Here is a 22536-nt window from a genome sequence, read left to right on the forward strand (position 1 = left end):
TAAGCCTCTGTGCCTTTGATCAGAAGGTCACTAGTTCAAGCTTCTACAGAAGTCACATGTCCATGAACCCTTGACCAAGGCCCTTAACCACCACCTCCAGTGATGCTGCATGCTGACCGTGCTATTAGGCCCCAAGCTTGCTCTCCCCTGTATGTGTGTCGGGTTTGAGTGAACATATTCAATTTTGTATATAATCAGAGCAAGATGAGGTAGACAAAACGTGAGTTTTCCCACAATTTAAAATAACTTTATTTGTCCCCGAGGGTCAATTAAAGGCACACAGGACAGTTGAACAAGGACACAATGATGTAAAGTGCAATAGTATTTAGAAGATGATTAATAAATTTCAATATTCCATTCAAATCGCATCATCAGTATGTAGACTACCATACTTAAATATGTCAAGCATGGTAGCAATCAAATGCCTTTGTGTAAAGGTGCATGCTTAGTATTGTAGTATCATAATTGTGATACTACAAATGGATGAATTAGATCTCGCCTTACTATCATCGTTGCTGTTCATTTAATTCCACTTGGGTGTGCTCTTGCTTAAGTTTGGCTGAATACAAGAACTATCCGGCGCTAATCTCGGAAGTACGACGGGGGGGGCACAGCAAGGCATGAAGCAGAGGAACACAGTGTACGGCACAATCCCAATACAATATTAAAATAAACAAGTAGGTCTATGTGACCAACAAGCCAAAAAAAAAAATCTACGTCGAACATATACGTACAATTATTTATTTGCTTTTATTCACTTCGTTGCAAATACTTTTTTTGTGTAAGTAAATTTTAAAATATTTTTTATTTGCTTCTAATGCGCAGGTAAATTAGTTCACGAACTATATAGATCGTGTTTTTTTCATACGTGTCTGGCGTTTGCAGATCAAAGCGGCCAGCAGGAGTCGTTTGTCGGAATCGGATACCGTCCGCGCACGTCGTTAGATCGGCCCCCGTGACTATTGGCCGCGCGGACCCGGAAACGTCACGCGACAGCTTAGCTTAGCTGCGGCTCGGAAGGAAGATGGGCGAGCGCCTCAAGACGGATTAGTACTAACTAATGATAACTGTACTATTAATCGCTTGTAAATTTCAGTATCAATGATTAACTCACTCGGTTTACTTCGGTGTCGTAATATCTGTGGCGTCGACAGTCGAATGATCTTGTTTTTTTTTTTTTTTTAGCTTATTCCGTCGTTGAGAGGTAGCCTCTTCCCGTTAACATCTTAACCTCGGATGCAGACTGCCAAGCTTATTTGTAGCTAATTAAGTCATTTTCGAATAACATAAATAGAGGTTTAATAGCGGGTGTGTTTAACAGAGATGTCCGAATTGGTCTTGCTAGGCGGTTTTTTAGTTGACGTGCTAAGCGGATAAAGGGGAAATGTACTTTTACTAGTTTTAGGAAATTTTAAAGCTGTCGATAAACTTGAGAACAGCTGTATTAGCCTGCTAAAGAAATTACGTTAGCTAGTTACGTGTCTGAAATATGTAATTATTTTTTGGTATTTGTGTGATACGTTGATCTTCAGAGTATTTTTTTCCCGTGTCAGTTCTATGCTTTTTTAAAAGAAACTTGCAGTTTTAATAATGCGCGAAACCGCTGTAAATTTCGGCCTTTTACATAGAATATGCACACTGGTTGTGCTTTTGTGCTTTGTCCATATATCCGTTACTGTAGTTTATTATGTTAGGTCTTTCGATGTGCGACTTTCATTCCTACAATATCCGCAAACAAAGTCTGATCAGAACCATAATAGATTGCACCCAGTCACAGCGCCTGTGAAACGGGAAAACATGGATGCTGATTTGGCTCCCGTGGAGGCAGAAGAGCTTATACAATGTCCTGACGATCCACCTCTTCTAGGTAAGTAGTTATTTTGTGACGGTTAAAGCATTAAAAATCAACTTTTTTGCCAAGCTTTATTTAAGGATGTATTTAAATTTAAATTTTATTGCTGTCATGTTGGTCTGTACTTGCTTTTATTAGATGGGAAGTGTGTGTTTTCGGCAGCTGCTGGGAGTAAAGGGGTCCTTAATGAGCTTTAAGCTTAAAGTTTCGGTCTGACTAATTACTGAGGACTAGACTTTGCATGTTCTTTAATTATTTAGGCAACACATCTAATGAAATTGGAATTCTTCCCCTGTAAATCTTTTATTTGTATGATTCTTCAGCTTTCTGTATAATGCATAGTCTATCCAGACGCAAGACATTTTATGGCGTTGTCTGAGGGGGGTACGCCTATCTTTGACACCAGATAGAAGTGTTTTATCTGCGCGTATAATGGCCACGTCATTCTTTGATCTCGGAAAAACAAACATTCCGAGGTTATGCGAGGATTCCAATAAACAGCTTTCGTGTAACATTTTTTTAGATGTTAGTGATACTTTCTTTTACCATATTAAATGGAGTGTAATTGAGATCACAGTATCTCTGGTATGTTGTCACTTCCTCCGGGAGTTTTCTTTGACGGTACTTCCGGGAATTCCCTTCTGTTTTGATGTCACGGCTGAACACCGTGTTCGGATGAGCTCCCTTAATCATGTAAGCTTTGCGTTCCACATAACGGGAACAACTGAAACAAGCTGAACGAACATGATCTTTCAGAAAGTTACAGTAGATACATTTTGAGCAACCTTATCATATTTTGTGCCTTTGTGCTGAGCTGATTGACTTGTAAATTGTGTGATCTGAGATTTAATTGTACTAGGAATGATGGATGAAACACAAGACAGGCACTCATACAAATGTTTTGTGTATTGAGAACACACTGTCTGTTCTCCCCCCCGCCCCCCCCCGCCCCACCATACAGTGGGCCCACTGAGAATCGAATTCTCCGACCCCATTACCCTGGATCTTGTAAGGGCTGAGAATCCAAAGCTCTCGGAGGGTGGCCGCTACAAGCCTAGCGAGTGCATTGCCCTCCAAAAGGTGGCAATAATTATACCCTTTCGCAAACGTGAAGATCACCTCAGGTTCTGGCTGTACTACCTCCACCCCATCCTACAGCGGCAGCAACTGGATTATGGCGTCTATATCATCAATCAGGTAAGTCCCTCTGCCATGTGTCACCAGGGGTAACCCGAGACATTTCTCATCCGTGCTCTCTTCTCTAAGTTTCCCGCTTTGTACACAATGGTCAGGTTTTGCTATTGAGGTGTGTTTGCTGAAAGTGTTCTGGTAATTCTTTAATGTTTTTTTTTGTTTGTTGCGATGCAGCTCAGCTCTTATTTATTTTTCAGCTGCACAATGGAATCTGGGAATTCCAAGGGCTATAACAATAGTGCACCACTACAATCTTCTATTCAATTGGCAAAACACATACCATATCAGATCAATTAGCTTCAGCGCTGTACGGGAACCCTACACCAACCATGCAATAATTCTTATCTTTACGGTAATGGTGATTGTAGTGCAATAATTTCTACTCTGAGTGTTTGTTGTAATATTTTAATTATTTGCCTAGTTAACGCTTATCTGAAGCTGTATAATACATCTGTAGATAATTACACAGATTGACATTGACATTAAATCTGCTGTTCAGGTTAAAGACTTAGCTGATGAATACAATTTTTAATCCCTGCTGAGTTCTGTATAATGCATATTTAGTGTTATCTTCCGCTTCATAGGGGGAAAACAACAGATTTTTATGGTTGATGTAAAAGCACCATTGTCCTCTGTATGTTTGCAGTTATGGATACCAAATTTTTTTTCTCTCCCTTTTGTCTTGGTGTAAATAAACTGGTTTTAAGTGAGTGGGTAGAGTGTGAGGTTGTGTTATGGTAGGTTACTCTTTTGTGTGACAGCTGAATTCTCACTTTGGCTGATACCAGCTGTCTTGTCTGTTACTGCATCAGTGGTCTCAGAGGGAATGTGAGAACCAAACTGGCACAGGAAATAGGCAGGAAGTTTAAATTCAGCTGAAGTTCCCTCTGTAACTCTATGAATTATGGCTTTATGTTGTGAGGGGATGTTGTGTAGGAAACTGATGCATCATGGGATATGAGCTCAGATAATGTTAGAGGCACATGGTAAACTAATCTGCTCTGGTGTCATGGAGCCACTAACATTATAGAGAAGTTTCCTGGTTACCAGCACCCTAGGGTTGGTAAATCCTTGCCTCATTGCTGTTAAGCATGGGGGGGGTGGGGTAGTGTTATTGTCACTTGTCTTTATTTTGGCTTTATATTTCCAGAGATCAAGAAGAAGAGCTTGTCCCTTGCTAAGATTCCATATCTGGCTTCATTTTACAAACTTATTTTTTCTAGTGGACTTGATGTTTTATACTGTAATATGCTTAAGCTTTTTATGATGGCATATTTCTGTCAGTTATAATAATGATGATAATAATAATGCCTCCTAGTGCTGAATCCTGAACAGAGGGGGTGGTATTGCAGTGTTCTGCTCTTTGGGGGTGGTGCTAATTTACCTTCACTACTGACAGGCTCTGTGGTACCAAGAAATCAGGTGTTTGAATCACGCTTGTTAGTTTAAGGCTTAGCTAGGACCTGAACAATGCTGTTTGCTTTGCATAATGACACTGCACTTCTTGGTGAATGAGTTTGGCATGAGAGAGACTGCATATCAGTAAAGCCCTGTTCCCTGTCTACTGGCTGCAGCTATACATGGCTTTCTGTGTCTTTGTTGTCAATCTGCTCAACTTTTTCTCTCTTTCTCTTCTGTTCCCTGGTCTTCCCCTTGTTTTCATGCTGTTTTTTTTTCTTCCTCTTTGTAAATCTCCACCACAGTCACACCCTACCCTCCCTTCCCATGTATGTCAGGCTTGTCTTGCTGCAGGAAGAGGTGAAACCAGCGGGTTTCTCCATGGGCCATTTGGTGACCCGTGAGCTTTGGTGCATAACCGGTAATGTGGCTTTCTTCTTTCCTTCCTCTTCTCTCGGGGCAACTTGTTGAAATCTTCTTTCACTACTTCATTAAAGTGTTGGCCATCTGATGTACTTCAAAACCTTTTTTTTTTTTTATTTGCTCCTTGTTCCACCCCACATTATTTAAAATGTGGTACCTTACTATACATTCTGACAGACATGTATTTGTCAGTACAATGGCAGCTGGCATAGCACAAATGAACACTCCTGTGTTAGTTGTAGATTTGGTGAAACCCAGTTCTCTCTACTAAGATGGAATGGATCATTATCGCTTTATTTTTAAAATTCTGTAGCATTTAGAAAATACAGTCATACAGGAAGATGTTATATTGAGGGTTTTTTCTATCAGTACATTTGACATACATTTAGTATATACCAGGAATTAGATTTTGAGAGAGACAAAATGGGCTGGGCAGGCATTTCCCCCCAGTTAATATAGAGACTATTGGCATCGCCAAGCAACTGAACATGGCCCAAGGCAGCTGGCAGAGCACCTGGCTGGCGTTCCGGGGAGGAAATCACGGCTGCCTATGTCTCCCCTTTAAGAGGAAATGCAGACTGTAGGTCTACACTCTGCTTGCAGGGAAGTAGCTGGGGGTTGTGGGGGGAGCATGGTCTGCCGCATTTGGGTACTTGGGGGGGGGATGCGTTTTTCGCAGTGGGTGGGGGGGCGGGAAACGGGGCCAACAAGAAAGAGGCCCAGACTGCCGTTACTATCCGAGAAAGTATCTTTGCAAGCATCGCCAAAGTCGAAATTTTATGGGCCGAGGCAGCCTTCCAGGTGACGACCATCTGCTGTGTACCAAAAGGCTCTTTCTAGTAGTCGCCCATGTGCAGAGGGCATAAAGACATAATAAGAGCTTGTGAGCAGAGCCCTGCCAAATTCTCCCCCTCCCCAGTCTGGAAGGACCTGTCCAGTCCATCGTTTACAATTCAAAACAGAGCTGGCTTTTCCACATCCTCCGCCCCCCCCCACCGTGTCTGTAGGAATCCGACCTGCATAACTCTGGGCGTTTGCTGGAGTCTTCAGAAAGCAGCAGATAAGGGTTTTGTTGTGTCTCAAAGGAAACAAAAAAAATCCACAAATGTAGAAGATATATTTTCTTGGGAAAACTAAAGCAGGTCTGCCTGTTGAATATCTGGAAAATGTGAGTGTGGTCGGGGAACCTCGTACGTCAGTGTTCAGTGCTTGGCTCTCTTAGTGCACCACTGTATCTGTGTGGCCAATGCAATATCAGCAAATGAACTGCCAGAATCGGTCAGGACACCCTGTCTTGTGAAGGTGGCCCAGCACTCCTCTGCCAAATGCTTGGAGGTAATCATGTTAGCGATAGCGAGTTCCACGTTATCAGGCTCCATTCCCAGCATGGAAGATGCTACTTTTCTTTGCAAATAAGAGCTGTTTGGCCACTGTTTGTTTTGCTTTTGTGTGTGTGTGCACCACTTGTGTGTAGTTTGCCCACTGAACATGCATGCAGGTTGGTTTGTAATGTATGATGTGTCAATATCGAGTTATTTCTTTGGACTTATGGATGGGTAGTTAAACAGGTCCAGGAATTACATTAAACAGCGCAATATCAATGAGCTCTGATGTAATCTGTTCTATTTTTACTACTGAAGAAATTTGAGAAGCAATAATAAACAAGATTTTTTTTTTGCATAAAAGTACTCTTGCACATTTCATCTTCCCAGCTCAGTTTCCGCTTGCATTTTGGCTATTCTTAATCCAGAACAGAGAGATCTCTCTTGGAGCCTGTCTGTGAGGGGCAGGGCTTGGGGCAGCCTCTGTGCGAGAGGTGGGGCGCGGTGCAGCTCACTCGCACTCTCTCCGTCTCTCTCTCACAAGCAGCAATGTGCAGCGCATACACTGAGACCCTGTTTTGAGTGATGATGGCGGAGAGAGCTAAATGTTCAAAAGTGTGCTAACATTTCATTAATCAGTGCTGACATTGTGCTTTGCCACAAGTGCAACAAATCTTTTGCATGTAAGGGTGGAAACACAAACAATCTGTCAATATGTAGTGAAAGTCCATCGCATGTATATGGAGAAATGCACAGTTTTTGACTGCGTAGTTCATTAATAAAGATATGTTATGTATGCTTATTGGCCTTGAGCCCACACAGAGTTAACTAAATTATACGAATGTGGATTAATTATATGGATATGGATAATTCGTAGCCATTAGCCAGCTGGTTATGGGAGCTTTCATAAATTCTGAAATCCTGAAATGGTCAGAGCATCATATGTCATTCTGAAATTCTCAGTTTCAGATAACGGATTTAGTGATTTGGACAAACTAAGGTTACCACACAGTAAAATTACTGTCAAAGAAAAAGTCCTGTACTCTAAGTACTTTAAGTTTTTCACTTAAAGTGAACTTTAACTACATATGTTTTACATTTCCATAGTCTCAAAATCACTCTATTTTGGTGAATTGTTAAAAATGTGGCTGTTTCTTGTGCTATATAAAATATTTCGATCATCACATTATCTATAATACTGACTTGATCAAAACAATGTTGCTCCAATTTGCCACTCGAATATTTATTTAAATACTGTACATATGAGCAAATAAAGCCATTTTCTATTCTTAATTTAGTTCTTTTTCTGTCATGCTATGATCACGCTACCCAACTTTCAAGGTCATCAGATTGATATTTTGTTCACACTATACAACTTTTTTAACGGGAATCTTGAAGTCGTCGCAGTTTGCACACTACTCGACTGATGTCTATCTCTCGTCTGCACTGAAAAAAACTGGTGCCACGTCATCTCGTCTCTCTATGTACCTGTACAGTATATAGCAGAGATGACAATAAAGTTTACTTTGACTTTGACTGATCAGCGACAGATGGTCTACACAAGATCTTTCACCAGGAAGAATCGCTGACGAGTCTGTTTGGTCTCCAAACAATGTTTTATCATGAAATCACTATTAATGCACCGATCAACCAGCCAGTGTTCGGAATCTGCCGATTTTCTGCGTGTTTGGCCTGGACTGGAGACTGGCCGGTCAGTCTCATGTATTTCTGATACTAAACCGGCCCGTTTTACATATGCAGCACACGTCATACACACAGCATCACAGGGAACTGCATGCACACTTACAGCCACACGCTAACGTGTCATATGAAAGATTATCTGGTGAATTAAACATGGTGGAAAGTGATATGTGACTGACTTTTGTTTTATTTAAATCTGTTGCACCTGCTCTTGTTTGATAAAGTAAGATATGTCAGATAAAGTTGGCTGTACAGCAACTCATTTTCAGTTAATTATTTGTACTTTTTTCCAGTCACATACCACTTTATGTTGCCGATTAAGTAAGAGAAGATCCTGTGAGTTAGTGCTGTTTGGGGGAAATTATAAAGTTTAATATCTTTCAGTATGAAAATTTTTGCGATGAAGAAAAGTTGGTTTTTAGTTCTGGGAAAGAAAATCTGAATGGGCAAAAATTGGTATCATCAGGTCACACTTGCAAAAAAATTCAGAAATCTGAATTGGCCAAGTAAATTGCAATCATTGCATCTCTATAAATGATACGTGTGAATGACACCCGGAAATCATAATTTGTAGCTTGTTGAGACTAAAATTAAAACATTATAACCGCACATATGATCAAGATTTACAAATGTGTGGCAAGTTAACCCTCACGTACAAAGAATTGAAAATGGTGTAGTATGAACTTTAGCATTGCATAAAAAGCACCAATAAGAGTACCGTTAAAGTACCGGTAAGAGTAGTCGTTCCATTGAAATCTTAATGATGCCCATCCCTACACATGCTTTTTGGTTCTTTGAGAGGGCCCCCCTGTGGTGTCCCCTGGTTGAAGGAAGCTTCATGTGAAGCTTCATGAGGTTAAATCATACTTCCCACCCCCCACTGCAGGATGGAGACGAGGTGTTCAATCGGGCCAAGCTCCTGAACATCGGCTACAACGAGGCCTTGAAGGAGTATGACTACGACTGTTTTGTCTTCAGTGATGTGGACCTGATTCCCTTGGACGACCGCAACATCTACAAGTGCTACAGCCAGCCTAGACACCTGTCTGTGTCTATGGACAAATTCGGCTTCAGGTATGGCCTCATGAGCTACTCTTAATCCCATGCACGGTGGCTTTGGGTGATGCTTCCTGCTAATTTGAATGAACACTCTACCATTTGGATCTTCTGGAGATAAGCACAGCTCAGCATTTTGCACCCCTGAAGCCTGTTATGCTTCCCAGTATATAATGATTTTCATAGTGATACATCCCAGTTGGTGGCTAAACAGGGACATTCCCTGCTAGTTGTCTGGATGCCATCTATGGCAGAAACTGATTTGTGTGTGATGCAGGTGGTTTGACTTTGTAGAGAATCTCAGGGAACATTCTGCTTTTGGCTTTGGGTGGATTTTTGCACCCAAAAGTTGCAGTTGCAGACAATCAGCTCTGATGCAGACCTGGAAACGGAAGAAAGCAATGAGTGTACACTTTATTAGGGGTCCAAGCATGTAGTGCTGGGACCCTGTTTTTTGTTTGTTGAATATCTGTAAAATGTAAGTGTGGTGTTAGGGTTGTGACAATCATGAAATTTTAGTTGATTGTCATATAAATAATTGCGATTGATTTAATTATTTTTCTCTTCATTTTATAACACTATTAGTTATGTATGTGTATATATGTATATATATGTGTATATATGTATATACATACACACACACACCTCATGAATATCGAATATTGGAACATCCATCCATCCATTTTCCAAACCGCTTATCCTACTGGGTCGTGGGGGGTCCGGAGCCCATCCCGGAAGCAATGGGCACGAGGCAATATTGGAACATATAAATAAAAATTGCATTTCCCGAAAATTGGATAGGGGAGATATGACATAAATTAGAAGTTAAACGTCTGCACCACCTAATCTGTTCATCCTGCCATTTTACTGCAAATCATATTATCTACTAAACAGAAATAAAATCCTTTTAAATTGCTGTACCTTAAATCTGACAAGTTATCTGGCAAAGCAAAAAATCCTGCTTGGTAAATCATGATACACCCCAAGGATTAATCCGTTTAATTCCAGTCACTTAAAAATTCTTTGTCATTTTAAGTATTCACTCATCTATTTCCAGTTTTTGGGTCAGCACATTACCTAAATATCCCATATCTGAAATGTTATATTTTCATCAGCTGAAATTGCCGCTATCCAATGACATGGTATTTTGGTATACATATAGCTTTGGTTCACTCTTAACCAAAATATGAAGTTTGGTGTATTTTGTTTGTTTCAGCCATATTTATAAAAAGTAGCGCACATCACTGCTACGGAAGTACGCATTTGAGGTATATCCAAATGTGTATTTATTTGATGTGCATTCACGCTGTTATGACAAGAAATCGGTGTGTGTTTTAGGTTTTATACCCCGAAAGAAGAACAAATTAGCCACATAAAGGTTAAAATACATGGTAATTTCTTGTCATTTTATGCAAATGTGCATAAAATATTTTCACTGCTACAAGAAGAAATTGTCATGCTTATCACTGGCGAATGTCTACTTGCATACCACTTTTGTGTTTATCACTCCAAAGCAGTGGGATCAGAAATAAATGGACAAAATACCATACATTTCTCTAGTTCTTTGTCCTATTGGCATAATATACTGACTTTGCTGCAGTGTAATAGTGGCAGCCGTCAGGGCATATATACAATCATCCCACCGTAACAAGATGAACAAACACACACTCAGACACAAGTGCAGGTGCTATGAAGAATATTCATTAAACAGAGAACGCAAAGAATCCAAAATTGGAATATGTGGCTGATATTTTGGGCTGGTGGAGATCGCTCACAAGCGGGCCGACATGAACCTGAATTAGTGAAAACAAATACTAACAAGATTAGGCTGGGTAATGAGAGTGCTGTGAAATGACGTGGTACAAATCGGGCACAGTCGTAAAATTTGCCATGAATCGTAATGCTGCGCATGCACACGGACGTGTGAGGTACAAATAGGACAGGTGGTATGGATTGGTTCAAGATCGGAACGAGATGATCATTAAAGAAGCGCCAGTCAAACATCACGCGGTAGAAAATGGTACGGAAATAGTCATAGAAATATGACTTTCTCATCTAGCTGTTTTTATACGGATGAATGGAGGCTGCTTATGCAAAGTATAATTGTGGTCAGTTCAGATGATCTTGTTTAGGCGATTATGTAGTAACTGTGACAGGCCTATAGTAGTGTTGGTGGGGAGGGGGGGTGATTTCGGCAATATAACTGCCAGAAACGGTTGGGATGGATACGGCTTTGCAGTATGGATGTGTACAGACTTGAGAAGAAACTAAATTGGTAATTCTTGTTCTGCAAATGCTTGTTTATGTCCAACCATCCAAACATTCTCCAAAGTTATAGGTATGTAGTTGTACAGTTATTGGTTTTCTGTCTTTAAAGTGTTTGAATAAAATGGAATAGAAATAATCTGGGATTGAACAACATGCTGTACAGTTTTCAGGAATTTCACTCTTAACCCTTTTCCCCAGGCTGCCATATAATCAATACTTTGGTGGGGTCTCCTCCATGAGCAAGGAGCAGTACCTGAAAATCAATGGCTTCCCCAACAACTACTGGGGTTGGGGTGGGGAGGACGACGACATCTACAACAGGTAAGATACCAGCTTGAACTTTTAACACCACCCCCTGAGGAATGGAACAAGTTCCACTAGGTTGCATTGGGCCAGAAACGTGAAAAGAATTTGTTTTTCTAAGCAGGTATGCCTGTGGTGATTGCATACTGCAGATCAATTCATGCGCAGCAGGAACAAACACTTAAGGCAGTCTTTGTGTTGAATATGTGATGGGATTTGTTGCATGTCCACTTCAACCCTATTGGGCAATTTAGCTGTACCACATCGAAACTCCTGCTAAGAGAAGCTTCCATCCAGTGTCAGTCATCTGTATGGGAGTTCAGTTAGACTTCTGTAAGTAATTCAGGCTTGTCTGTGGGAAAGTCTAGGATTCAATGTCTTGAGAATCCTATCCCTCTGTATTTAAACAGCAGTGAGGTACCTGAGACCTCTCTTTACTATCTGTTGTCTATGATGCTGATTAGTTTTATTTTCCTGTACAATAGTCTCTATTCTTTAACTCACTTTATTCCTCGGGCTGCTTTAATTCTCTCATTTAGGGAACATCATACCCTGCATGCCTTTTTTTTTTGGAAAGGAATGTGCTTAAACAGTGGTTCAGTGGCAGTATCTGTCTTCCTGAGAAAATACCTCCAGGGATCGCCTCGTGTGGTTCTGCTGAGCTTTGTTCTTATTGACTGGTATCCTGAAAAGGGAGGGGTCAACAACTGGAAGGCACCCAGATATAAAAAAAAAAATGTATTGATGTTATTTTATGATGGGGGTTTTACTTTCAGTGTAACCCTTCAAACGATGTTCCACTACTGTCATTGGACATTAGAGATGTTAACTTGCTATGAGGAAGTGAACCAGTCAATTATCCTTTTTTACAGCTCAAATGAAAACTGATAAAGCTGTTTGTTTGGGGATTGTATTCCCTTTATGGTGGTCAGCTCCGTGATGGCAAAATTAGACAAATAAGATACAAAATGTTTTTGTAATGGATTACGACAAGATAAGAGTCTTTTTCTGCCATTCTTTAAGAAAATGTGCTCTCTGTTTGGATAGCACTTCAGTTTTTTTTGAAAAGGCAGGGCTCTGTACAAAATAAAAGTGACACCATTTGGTTGCCTGACAGAAACCTGTTTGACAAACTCCCAAAGGATCATAATCTCTCTTCATGAACTCATACTGTCTGTTGCTCGGCACGTTTACATGCACACGAAGAAAATTGAATTATTGTGTTAGTCCTACTAAAACCGAACTTTGAAAGTACATGTAAACATGTTAGTCCAACTGAAATCGTACTAAATTGAATTTCTTGAAGTTGGACTAAGTCACCCAGATAATGCGATTGGGAATCGATTTACTTATGCATGTATACATTCAATCGGACTGGCCTAGGCACCCTGTGCATGCTCTGCAGTTTCCCTGTGGTCCTTTGACCTGGAAGTAACAGAAGAAGCCGGAACGCAGAAGAAGCACGGAGCATAGCAGAGGACGTACAGCGCTGTACAATTACCCACTCAACTATGGATGCTTGTTCACCACACCAGATACTGTATGTTTGGTATTTCAAGAAGGTACCAAAAGTACGGTACTTCAAGGTGTTTGTTTTCCACTGGCGTAAACTGGTACCGATGCCAAATGACATCACTGTGCGCAGCAAGGTATTTTTTACTGAATTCGAAAAATGGCTAGAATAGGACTGGATGACGTGATATTAATACCAACATCGCATGTTATGCACATTCAATTCTTACATAGCTGGTCGGCTAGATTTAAGATCAGGCTTTTTCTTACTTTAAATCTGGTACAGATATTATAGCGTGTGGAGTTTGTCTCACTAAAACATTTTTACTCTGTCGGGGGGGGGGGGGGGGAAACCTAGCAAGTTTTGCAGTTTTAATGATTATTCCTTTTCAAGATTATCTAGTATATGTTTAAAAATCAATTTATGCGGTCTCCAAGACAATCGTAATCATTTCCTTCCTTGCTGTTTATCGCTCCTAGACGGGTTTATGAGAAATTTTTTGTTTCATAAATTCCCCCATATTTGTTACAACAAAATCACATTGCAATATTTGAAACATTTCTAATATTGTGCTGTTATAGTATATTATACGAAATACTTTATTTCATCTTAAGCTATCCTGGTCTTTTCTTCCGACCAGGTCACAGTTAAAGCTTGTGTCACTTCATTTCTCCTCACATCTATTATTATTAATTATTTTTTATGTCTGTGATATAATAGGTCAACCAGAAAAACCCCAATTCTAACAAGCTGACAGGAGCCATATCGCCATACTTTGGTCAATAAATCGATCCCCCTTATTGTGCACGTGTACTGGGACAAGGACAGTAGTCTGATTAAATGGCGTATTCGAGCTATAACCATAGTTATAACCATAGCCCGACTTAGCTGCGTATGTAAGCTAAGTGACTGTGTGTGTGGTTTTTCAATTCTAAAAATATTATTTGCTCATGAACTTTATATGGGTTTCATGTAAACATGCAATGATTCCACCGCTGGAAATACATGAACCGTTTCCATGCTACATTCCCGGGCACCATACCTTTTATAAAGTAGCTATCATTTATTTTGTAAGGTTACTTATGTTAAGTGATTGGGGTTGAAGTTTTTAGGTTAGCCTTTCGGTCTGTTGGAATTGTTTAATATTTGCATTTCAGTAGTGGATTTTGGGGGCCCACTGCTGATATTTTTGCTGGCCTGACTGCACTTGGACTGTCCCCCGCTTCCAAGTGTTGTAGGGGGTAAAAACAAATTAAATAAAACAGAGTAAAGAATATGAATTTTCCATCTTGGGGTTCACACATTTAACCTGTTTCTGACTGCAGAAATTCATCGAATCTACGCATTATCACAAGACACTTTAAAGCAGTTTCACGCTTGATGTGCTTATTTATTTATAAATGATGTGTACAGCCACGACTGTTTAAAAAAAAGACCGCTCACCTGTCCTAGACACAGTGTCTATATCATGTGTTATTTCATCAAGTTTTTTACTCCTAAGTAGTTTCTTACCCTCCTCATACATCAGAATCTGGGTGTCAAGCGTGTGGGTTAAGTCGGTATGTAGGTTTTTTTTTTCTTCACACTTTCTGAGGATATGTACGGCACAGATTGAGTGTTTTCTGGGCTTACAGTACTTAATTCCACCTGTTGTGGTGATACTGTGTTATTCCCGCCACACACACTTGTATGTGTTACTCTTCAGTTGTGATTGAAGGATAATGATACACATTCAGGGCTCCAGACTGATTTTTTCCCACTAGCAGCGCTGGTGCTCCTTACTATAGATTTTAGGAGCACCAGCCCAAAATTTAGGCCTTAAATCGATAAGCAATGCAACACTTACATCTTTTTTTCTTTCAAACTGCGTTTGATAAATACTTTGGTAATATACAATTTACAGAAATAACCATGTTGAGTAGGGCTGTGCGATATGACCAAAATCTCATATCCCGATAGCAATATATATCACAGCTTCTCCTCCATATTTATGGATTTTTTTCTGTAGATCAGCACTGGTATGAATTGGACAGAAATCCGCAAATTAATATAAATAATAGTCACAAATGTAACATGGCCAACAAATACACAGAAAGTGATTGCAAATAATATTTTTTTAAGCCCGAAACCACTTTTGGCTATACCTTCCAGGTATTCTGGCTTGATGGTGTACAGTGAGAGAGCTCTGAATTCTTAAGCTGACCCATTGATAAAGAAATTTAGTCGATAATTCCGTTGGCAAGTTTATTGTAACAGCAAAAGATTAGATTATCAACAAAACAAGCAAGGAAAAGTCATCATATAACAGTTGCAAATCAGTTTGTCATTTATCTAGAGAAATATATATTTGATCCCTTGGTATACATGCATTAGTACTTGGTGGAATAACCATTGTTTGCAAGCACAGCTGAAAGACCTTTCTTGTAGTCGGTTACCAGGTTTGCATGCAGGTCAGCAGGAATTTTCATCTACCCCTCTTTGCAGACCTCCTCCAAATCAGATTTTTTTTTTTTTTTAGGCTGTCGCTTGGATACATGAAGCATGAGTTTCCTTCATAGCAGACTGTATTATATATATATATATATATATATATATATATATATATATATATATATATATATATATATATATATATATATATATATATAATGTCTCTATTATATAGGTTTATCCTTGCCATCATGTTGCAGCAAACGACAAGTGGACAAGTGTAGTGGGATCACAAAATTATTGTGAGTGAACACAAAACTCAAAAAATATTTTCCCACCAAACCGCTTAGGGGCTTCGTAGTAGTACGAACTGGACAAAAATCCACAGATCAATAGAAGGGAAGTCACACATGTAACACGATCCACAAATGTGCAAAACATGTTTCACGTGCACATATCACTCTGTATTTTTGTGGATATGATTTTACAGAACGCAAATTTAAAAACACATATTCGTGGATGATGATGCAAATTTGTAGTATCCCAGTAGTGCCACTAAGGAACTACAACTGAACAAAGTTTCTGCAGTGGGAACAAGTTCCTGATTCCGGAAAAAAGTCCCTGCGGTGGGAAAGCACCATATCTCACACTCTGTGTGTCTCACACCTATTCTGGAGACTTTTCACGTGATGTACAAAAATGTGTTTGGCCAAATGTTTAAAAAGAAAAAAAAAAAAACATTTGCAGGTCGCACTGGTGAATATGTACAGGTCGCGTTTTACAGTAACTGCGCTACCAAAAGGTCGACTCCCTAAATTGTGTGCTATATAGGGGGCGAGTAGCCATTTCGAACACGAGCTTAGTCGCATTGACTCCGGAAATGGTTGCAAAATGCAACTAAATGGCCGCAGACTGGAGCCCTGGCATTTGTTTAAGCTTCTCTATAAGATGGATCCAGCAATTATCACTTGAACTATCCGGTCTGATATTTTAGTCAACCTCCGTTCTATCATGCCGCCCAATCCTACAGAACTGGATCTTAGATTATTTAAGCATTTTACAATGGCTTACTTTGCTTTTCATTCCTTTTCACTGTTTTTTTTTTCTCTCTCAACCTCAAATATCTGATCTTGTGTAGGTTTTAAAATTCAAAAAAGCTTTTTCGAGTTTTTCTGTCATCTGTCACGAATGACTTGATCAGTTTGAAGGCGGCCTATTTTTGGCGTTATGTATTGTGTTCACATTTATTGGGTAGAACACACCCCCCCCAATTAGACATAGGATTAAATTGATCCAGTTGCATAAAATGAGATTATGGAGTATCTGAAAAGCAGAACAAACTGCGAGGGGTGGTGGGTGTGACCTTGTGGACATAAGAGGAGCCAAAGTAAGCAGAGGATATCTGAGATTAAACTGAACCTCTCCCTGGTGATCAACAGTGTAACTGTCAGCTGCACAACGTCACTGTGAATGACGCTTTCAGTGCCTGCCTTTATCCTCTTGTTCCTTTTATACCCTGAAAGCAGAAATAAGATCTTGAAATCCGATCGGACACATACACTGACACAGTGTAATGTCCTGTATATCAGGCCCTTGTTCACCTAAACGATGGATGAAATCTTATGTTGGTATTTTATGTAAGTATGCTATTAATTGAAATGCTTAAGGTGACACCAGTTTAAGGTGACACCAGTGGAAAGTATCTAGTTTCTGATCCTCTTTACGAATTCATGTATAACGTGTTTCGGTGCAGGGAACATGACACTGCAGATTGTCCAAGTCTTTATTGTCCTTTCGATCAAACTCGCTCTTCATGCTCAGCCCTTAACCTTCCAAACTCCCGTTTTCTTTCAGGCTGAGCTCGAAGGGGATGAGGATATCCCGGCCAAGCGGAGAGATTGGAAAGTGCCGGATGATCCGACACCAGAGAGACGAGAGGAACGAGCCCAATCCCCAGAGGTACCGTCAGCATTTTTCAGGCTTGGCCGCTCAAGGGGGTTCATAATGGTTTGGTGCCCTGCATCAGCAAAGCCAGTTTAACTATTTTCTTAATGGCATATTAAGGTACTTTGACGGCAGCTGAAAAAACAGTCGCCGTCAAAGTACCTTAATATGCCATCGCAAGTTCTGGAACATTTTGGTGTTGTGTAATGGTTCTAAGCCCGATAAAACTTCGCTGTGTGTGAGAATACATTTCTCATTCCAGTCATTGACTTCACTCCACTCTTGTTCCCATTTCTCATCATTGGATAATGTTTTTTTTTTTGTGTTGCAGGTTTGACAGAATTGCACACACGCGGGAGACAATGAACAGTGACGGAATCAACTCCCTGTCGTACAGGGTTGTCAGGGTTGAGAAAGATCTATTATTCACAAAGATCATTGTTGATGTGGGGAAACCCCATCAATGAGACTCAAAGCTTTCATTTTTCTTGGGTGTGTGCGTGTTCGTTTTTTTTTTAAATTTTATTTTATTTTTTCCCTTTTAACGGATACAGTAACCAAATGTGCCTTAATGATATGAGCTAGGAGTCCTAGTACTTCCTGAATCTGTCAGAGGATTTCAAAAGTACCTCTACTGCCTCTATTTAATTTTGTAGAGCCAGAGGTGAATTCTCTGCAGCTGGTTTTTTTTTGTACTTGTATGAAGTAAAACTGTGATCAGGTTTCATGGCACAGTGGGCTTGTGGGAAGGAGAATAAAACTCCATTTACAAAACTCTGGGACGATGTGGCAGCCATTTGAAATGCCTTGCGTAACACAGACTTCCTCTCGGCAGTGTGTTGGAACTGCAGTCTGCCACAAAGAGTTTGTGACCTAAAAATGGACTTCAGGACATTTTATCTTCGGTCGGGGCCTTTGGACCATTGTGTCTTTGTTTTTATGCAATACTCCTTTTCAATATACTGTGATGTTTTTGTATGGTTGGAGCTTGAGTGATTCTGAAAGTGCCACAGCTTTTGGGGGCTTTTTGTCAAACTAGTCACCTTTTTTTTTTATCAGGCTGCTGTGGCTGGTGATGACAAATGCAAGCATCTTAAATATTTATACTGTGTAATTCTATTGCTGACAGCCAAAAAAAAAACAAACAAAAAAAACAATCAACTGAACATGTTATTAGCAGTAAAGTAAAACGGGCACTAGACAAACCCAGTTTAGATGAATGGGAAATTGGCAAACGTATGGTTCAGCTTCCTCTTTTCCTGAAACATCATCTGAAATTCTGCATTCGCATACAAGGAGTACAGGATCGGTCATCGCCACAGGCGTCTGTAGTAATAAGCCAGACAGCGCATGTTCCTCTTTGCTCTGTATATGGTGACGTGATGAAGCACCTCTCAGACTTTTGATCTCTTAAGTCAGATTAGGGTTTAGGTACCTGGCACCTAAACATATCAACTTCAGACTTTGCTCCCCGAGTCTCAAATAACTCGTCCATCACTTATCATTGGCAAGGCCGTGCCTTTGTCTGCCTTCATTGGAGATGGGAGTTTTGGATGACTGCAGCTGAGCAATGAGATGTACATGTCTTAAATAACTTGTATCTGTATGACTTCGGTGTGTTGCGGGGCACGAAAACCTGTTTATGACCAAATGTGATCCCCAAGCATGTCAGAGTTCCTTAACGCCACAGGTTTTAGGTGGACACAAGTTTTGTTAATTATATCTGACTGACGACATACTGGTAAGAAAGGGAACACTAGTTATTTTTGGTTATTTTCCACATGTCTTTGTTCAGTGCTGGGTTTGAAATTCTCTGAGATATTGTACTTTTGTGAGAAATCGCCTTTGAATTTATCGTATGCAATTTCATCTTATTTAATGCTTTTTTTGTGCCTTTTCTGTGCTTCTCGTCATCTCATTTATAAGATCCTATTTGTCCAGTCATGCCAGTCGCTAAATGTGTTTGTTCATGTCTTCAACAGCTCCCTCCTGGGGCACCAATTCACAATATAATCGTTCGCTCAGGGTAATTTAAAACAAAAAACGAGCCATTAACTGTTGTGCGGCTGAAGGTCCGTCTTAGACTGATAGCCAAATCAACCCATAACCAAAATAAATGTTTGCTTTCCCTGCCTACATTTCCATTGATATCAGAACACTGTGCCCAGTTCCGACCTTAGGGCTGATTGGCAAAATAAGGCATAGCCCGAGATGTTCAAGATAAGAGGTTGGAAGAAGTCATCATCACTAGTGCACGTTCTTGCTTAATGCATCAACTTCAGAATTTTCTCTTGCATGACGCGAAAGAAAACCGTCCATATACTGCTATCTCATCTGATCCAGCTCATCCCACCCCAAAAGGACAATAATTTGGTGGTATCTGTGTTCTGTTATGCCGACAGGATACAAAATGGTAAATACTCCGATGGTTTAAGACCTGAAGTTAATCTCTAGTAAATACCTACCTCTTAATACTGTTCAGTGTTTGGGGGGGCAGATTATGTAGCGTTAGCACATGAAAGGCATTATATAGGGTGTGGTGGGTTTTTGTTTTCATTATAATTGGTGTATTGTGTGTGATTCATGACTTATGCTCGGGGGGCACTGTTCTGTTCAAGTTAACAATGAGGTGAGGTTTTGATCGGATTCAGTGGATTACAGGTAAAACTCGTTGATGCCACTGAAACCTACCAACTAGGAGTCAAAGCAGTAAAGTAGGCAGGTCAGCAGAATTCCTTGCTGCTTTCATTCATTTCTGTCTTTGTTCTGTTTGGTTCTGATTTCATGTCGTGGTGTCTTTTAGCAGACCATGTTTGTTCTTGAATTCTTTTCCATGTTTTGATGAAGCAATCCTGATTAAAAATGTCTGATTTCACGCTTTCATTGCAGTTACTTCCCATGCTACGATTTTGCTTGTTTGTTTGTAGGGCTGGGTGGGCGTCCAAAAAAACCTACCAGGTTATGGCCTTCTGTCCTTACTTCCCTGTAAGACAAGGAATGGTCGCGCTGAAATGTTCTCATTCTATCCATCCATCCATTTTATCCATTTTTAGTTGATCCAAAACCTGGAACCTACCAAAGGCAGCATTGACAGAGAACATGCTCTGGATGAGATGCCAGCATATAACAAAATCAGTTTTTTGATGTAAAGCAAAGATATGACTCTTGTTTACTTGTGGTTAGAAGGTTCAGTAGTGGGTAATAGGCCTTGAGGGATTTAGTCCTGAGGTATTGTGTGTGTGTGTGTTTGTGTAAAATGTCAGTGTTGTTCACCATTCGAAATTGAATTGAAAACTATCCTAAAATTCCAGTTTTTTTTTTTTTTTTGATTTTTGAATTGCAGGTGATTTGTGATTTTGAATTCCATGTACAATTAGAGTGGAGTGGAATTGAATTCAAATAAATTCATACACATGGTATAGTTGCAGCTTTTAGCAATACAGCTTAATATTTTTATATGATGTGTAAATATGTTAAACAGCATATACTGTGTCATTGTTATGAAAATGTCAGTGACACTTTAGTACGTTTTATTAATAAAGAAGCAATCTTTTGATATTAGTGAACATGAAGATTTACTTATGATCAAATTTGATGAATTGAATTACAAGGATACCTCACTCCCGACTCTCAAATTGTTTACTAAATAGCTTGTAAATGCTCAATTATAACTCGTGTATGCTTACTAACCCATTGTTTTGTATTTGCAATTGATTTAGGAGCTGTTGTGTAAATACTGGGAGCAAGATACTGACATTTCTAAATTTGTTTGTGAATGAGTTTAAAATAATTAGTTTAATTTCTGCCTCTTCACTATTAATAATGTGTTTTTTTTACTATAGTGAATCTTCTAACAGGAAAAGTTGAGTGTCTACCCCAAAACTATAACTGCAGTGTCCAACCAAAGAAATCTCTCTTCTTACTAGACCCTTTCCTAGTCCCTCATCTGTGCTCCCCAGGGCTGAAAAATTACCAGAAAAGTGCCCTTTAGAGTGACAAAAACGCCACTATTGACTGCCCTTCACATGATTTAGCCCCATCTAGCGCCCCCATAATGTCTGATGATGTGCCCTATTGAGCAAGAAAATGTGATGAAGTGGCTTAACAAGTGCTTCTCTAGTAGGGAGAATGCCCTTCCAAATGGGCTATCATGATGTGCCCTTCCGAGTGAGCAAATGTGATGAAGTGCCCGTGTTATGGAGAGCAAGATATTTGGGTGCCCTTCCAGTGAAGAAAATGAGACGCATTGCCCCTACAACAAGTTGTAGTTTCCCGTATTTGCAAGAAAAGTAGGTGTTCCTATATGTAAGAAATTGAGGCGCAACTGTGCCCTTCTAAATATTTTGCCCCTGCCCTTCAAACAGAGTCCGCCTGTGCCTCTGCCAGCTGTCCTGAGCCGGCACAATACTATGCTGTGTCAGCTTCCCCTATACCTGTTGATTAAATTTTCAGCGTCGCAACAAATATTTCCAGACCAGAATGTTGCAGTCCAAATGACAAAACCTTGAAGATCTTTTGCTGATGTAGTGTAGCAATTCGGAACCACACCTCAAGCATGTTAGAATAAAGTATAATTACATTTATGACGATTTGCTTTTTTCTTACATCGCTAAGGCGGATCTGAAAGGCAAATCGTATTCTATACATAAAACAATGTATAGGACCAACAATGCAAAGTATTTACGGCATGTGTACATTCACTGCGGTGTGTTGGCGACCGCACCCATTAATCCTGGGATAGGCTCCCTCCAGTACCCCCCCCGATACCCCCCCCCCCCTCTCTGTGACCCCAGTTAGGATTCAATGGTTTTGGAAAATTTATGTATACATGATTTGCACTTAATGTTAAAAATAAACTAATAATTGACTAAATAACTAATAACCCAGCTCTATAAACTAAATTAAAAAATGCTATTCACATAACTGAAACACTACAGGTATGTGGGGTTACAGTCAAACAAGTAACCTATCACTGGCTCACAGACTTACAAAGAAAGCTACTGCAGACGTCAAAAATACTGATAATGCGCAAACCGTTAATATGCTAACAGTACATGTGCCACGCGGAAGGGGAATTAGGGGGCAAGCAGATTCATATCGATAGAATACACTAAAAGTTACGTCTTCTTATA

The 22536-nt window shown here is 39.9% G+C and overlaps 1 protein-coding gene across 1 annotated transcript; it reads left to right on the forward strand.

Moving 5' to 3' along the window:
• The first annotated feature begins 904 nt into the window (after positions 1-904).
• b4galt1l (DP-Gal:betaGlcNAc beta 1,4- galactosyltransferase, polypeptide 1, like) lies at positions 905-20279 on the forward strand. Its single transcript, XM_048969807.1, has 6 exons — positions 905-1867; positions 2814-3049; positions 8777-8964; positions 11413-11535; positions 17315-17419; positions 17736-20279. Exons 1-6 carry the CDS (start codon positions 1591-1593, stop codon positions 17869-17871), a joined length of 1065 nt encoding a protein of 354 aa, XP_048825764.1. The 5' UTR covers positions 905-1590; the 3' UTR covers positions 17872-20279.
• The last annotated feature ends 2257 nt before the right edge of the window (positions 20280-22536 follow it).

This window comes from Brienomyrus brachyistius, chromosome 12 (assembly GCF_023856365.1).
Source record: "Brienomyrus brachyistius isolate T26 chromosome 12, BBRACH_0.4, whole genome shotgun sequence".
NCBI classification, from domain to species: Eukaryota; Metazoa; Chordata; class Actinopteri; order Osteoglossiformes; family Mormyridae; genus Brienomyrus; species Brienomyrus brachyistius.

Bases quoted from the DNA above. Each gene is read 5' to 3' on its own strand.
- b4galt1l (XM_048969807.1), top strand. From the start codon at position 1,591: ATGCGCGAAACCGCTGTAAATTTCGGCCTTTTACATAGAATATGCACA. The intron at 1,868-2,813 runs GTAAGTAGTTAT...CCCACCATACAG, and splicing joins TGACGATCCACCTCTTCTAG to TGGGCCCACTGAGAATCGAA. The intron at 17,420-17,735 runs GTACCGTCAGCA...TTTGTGTTGCAG, and splicing joins AACGAGCCCAATCCCCAGAG to GTTTGACAGAATTGCACACA.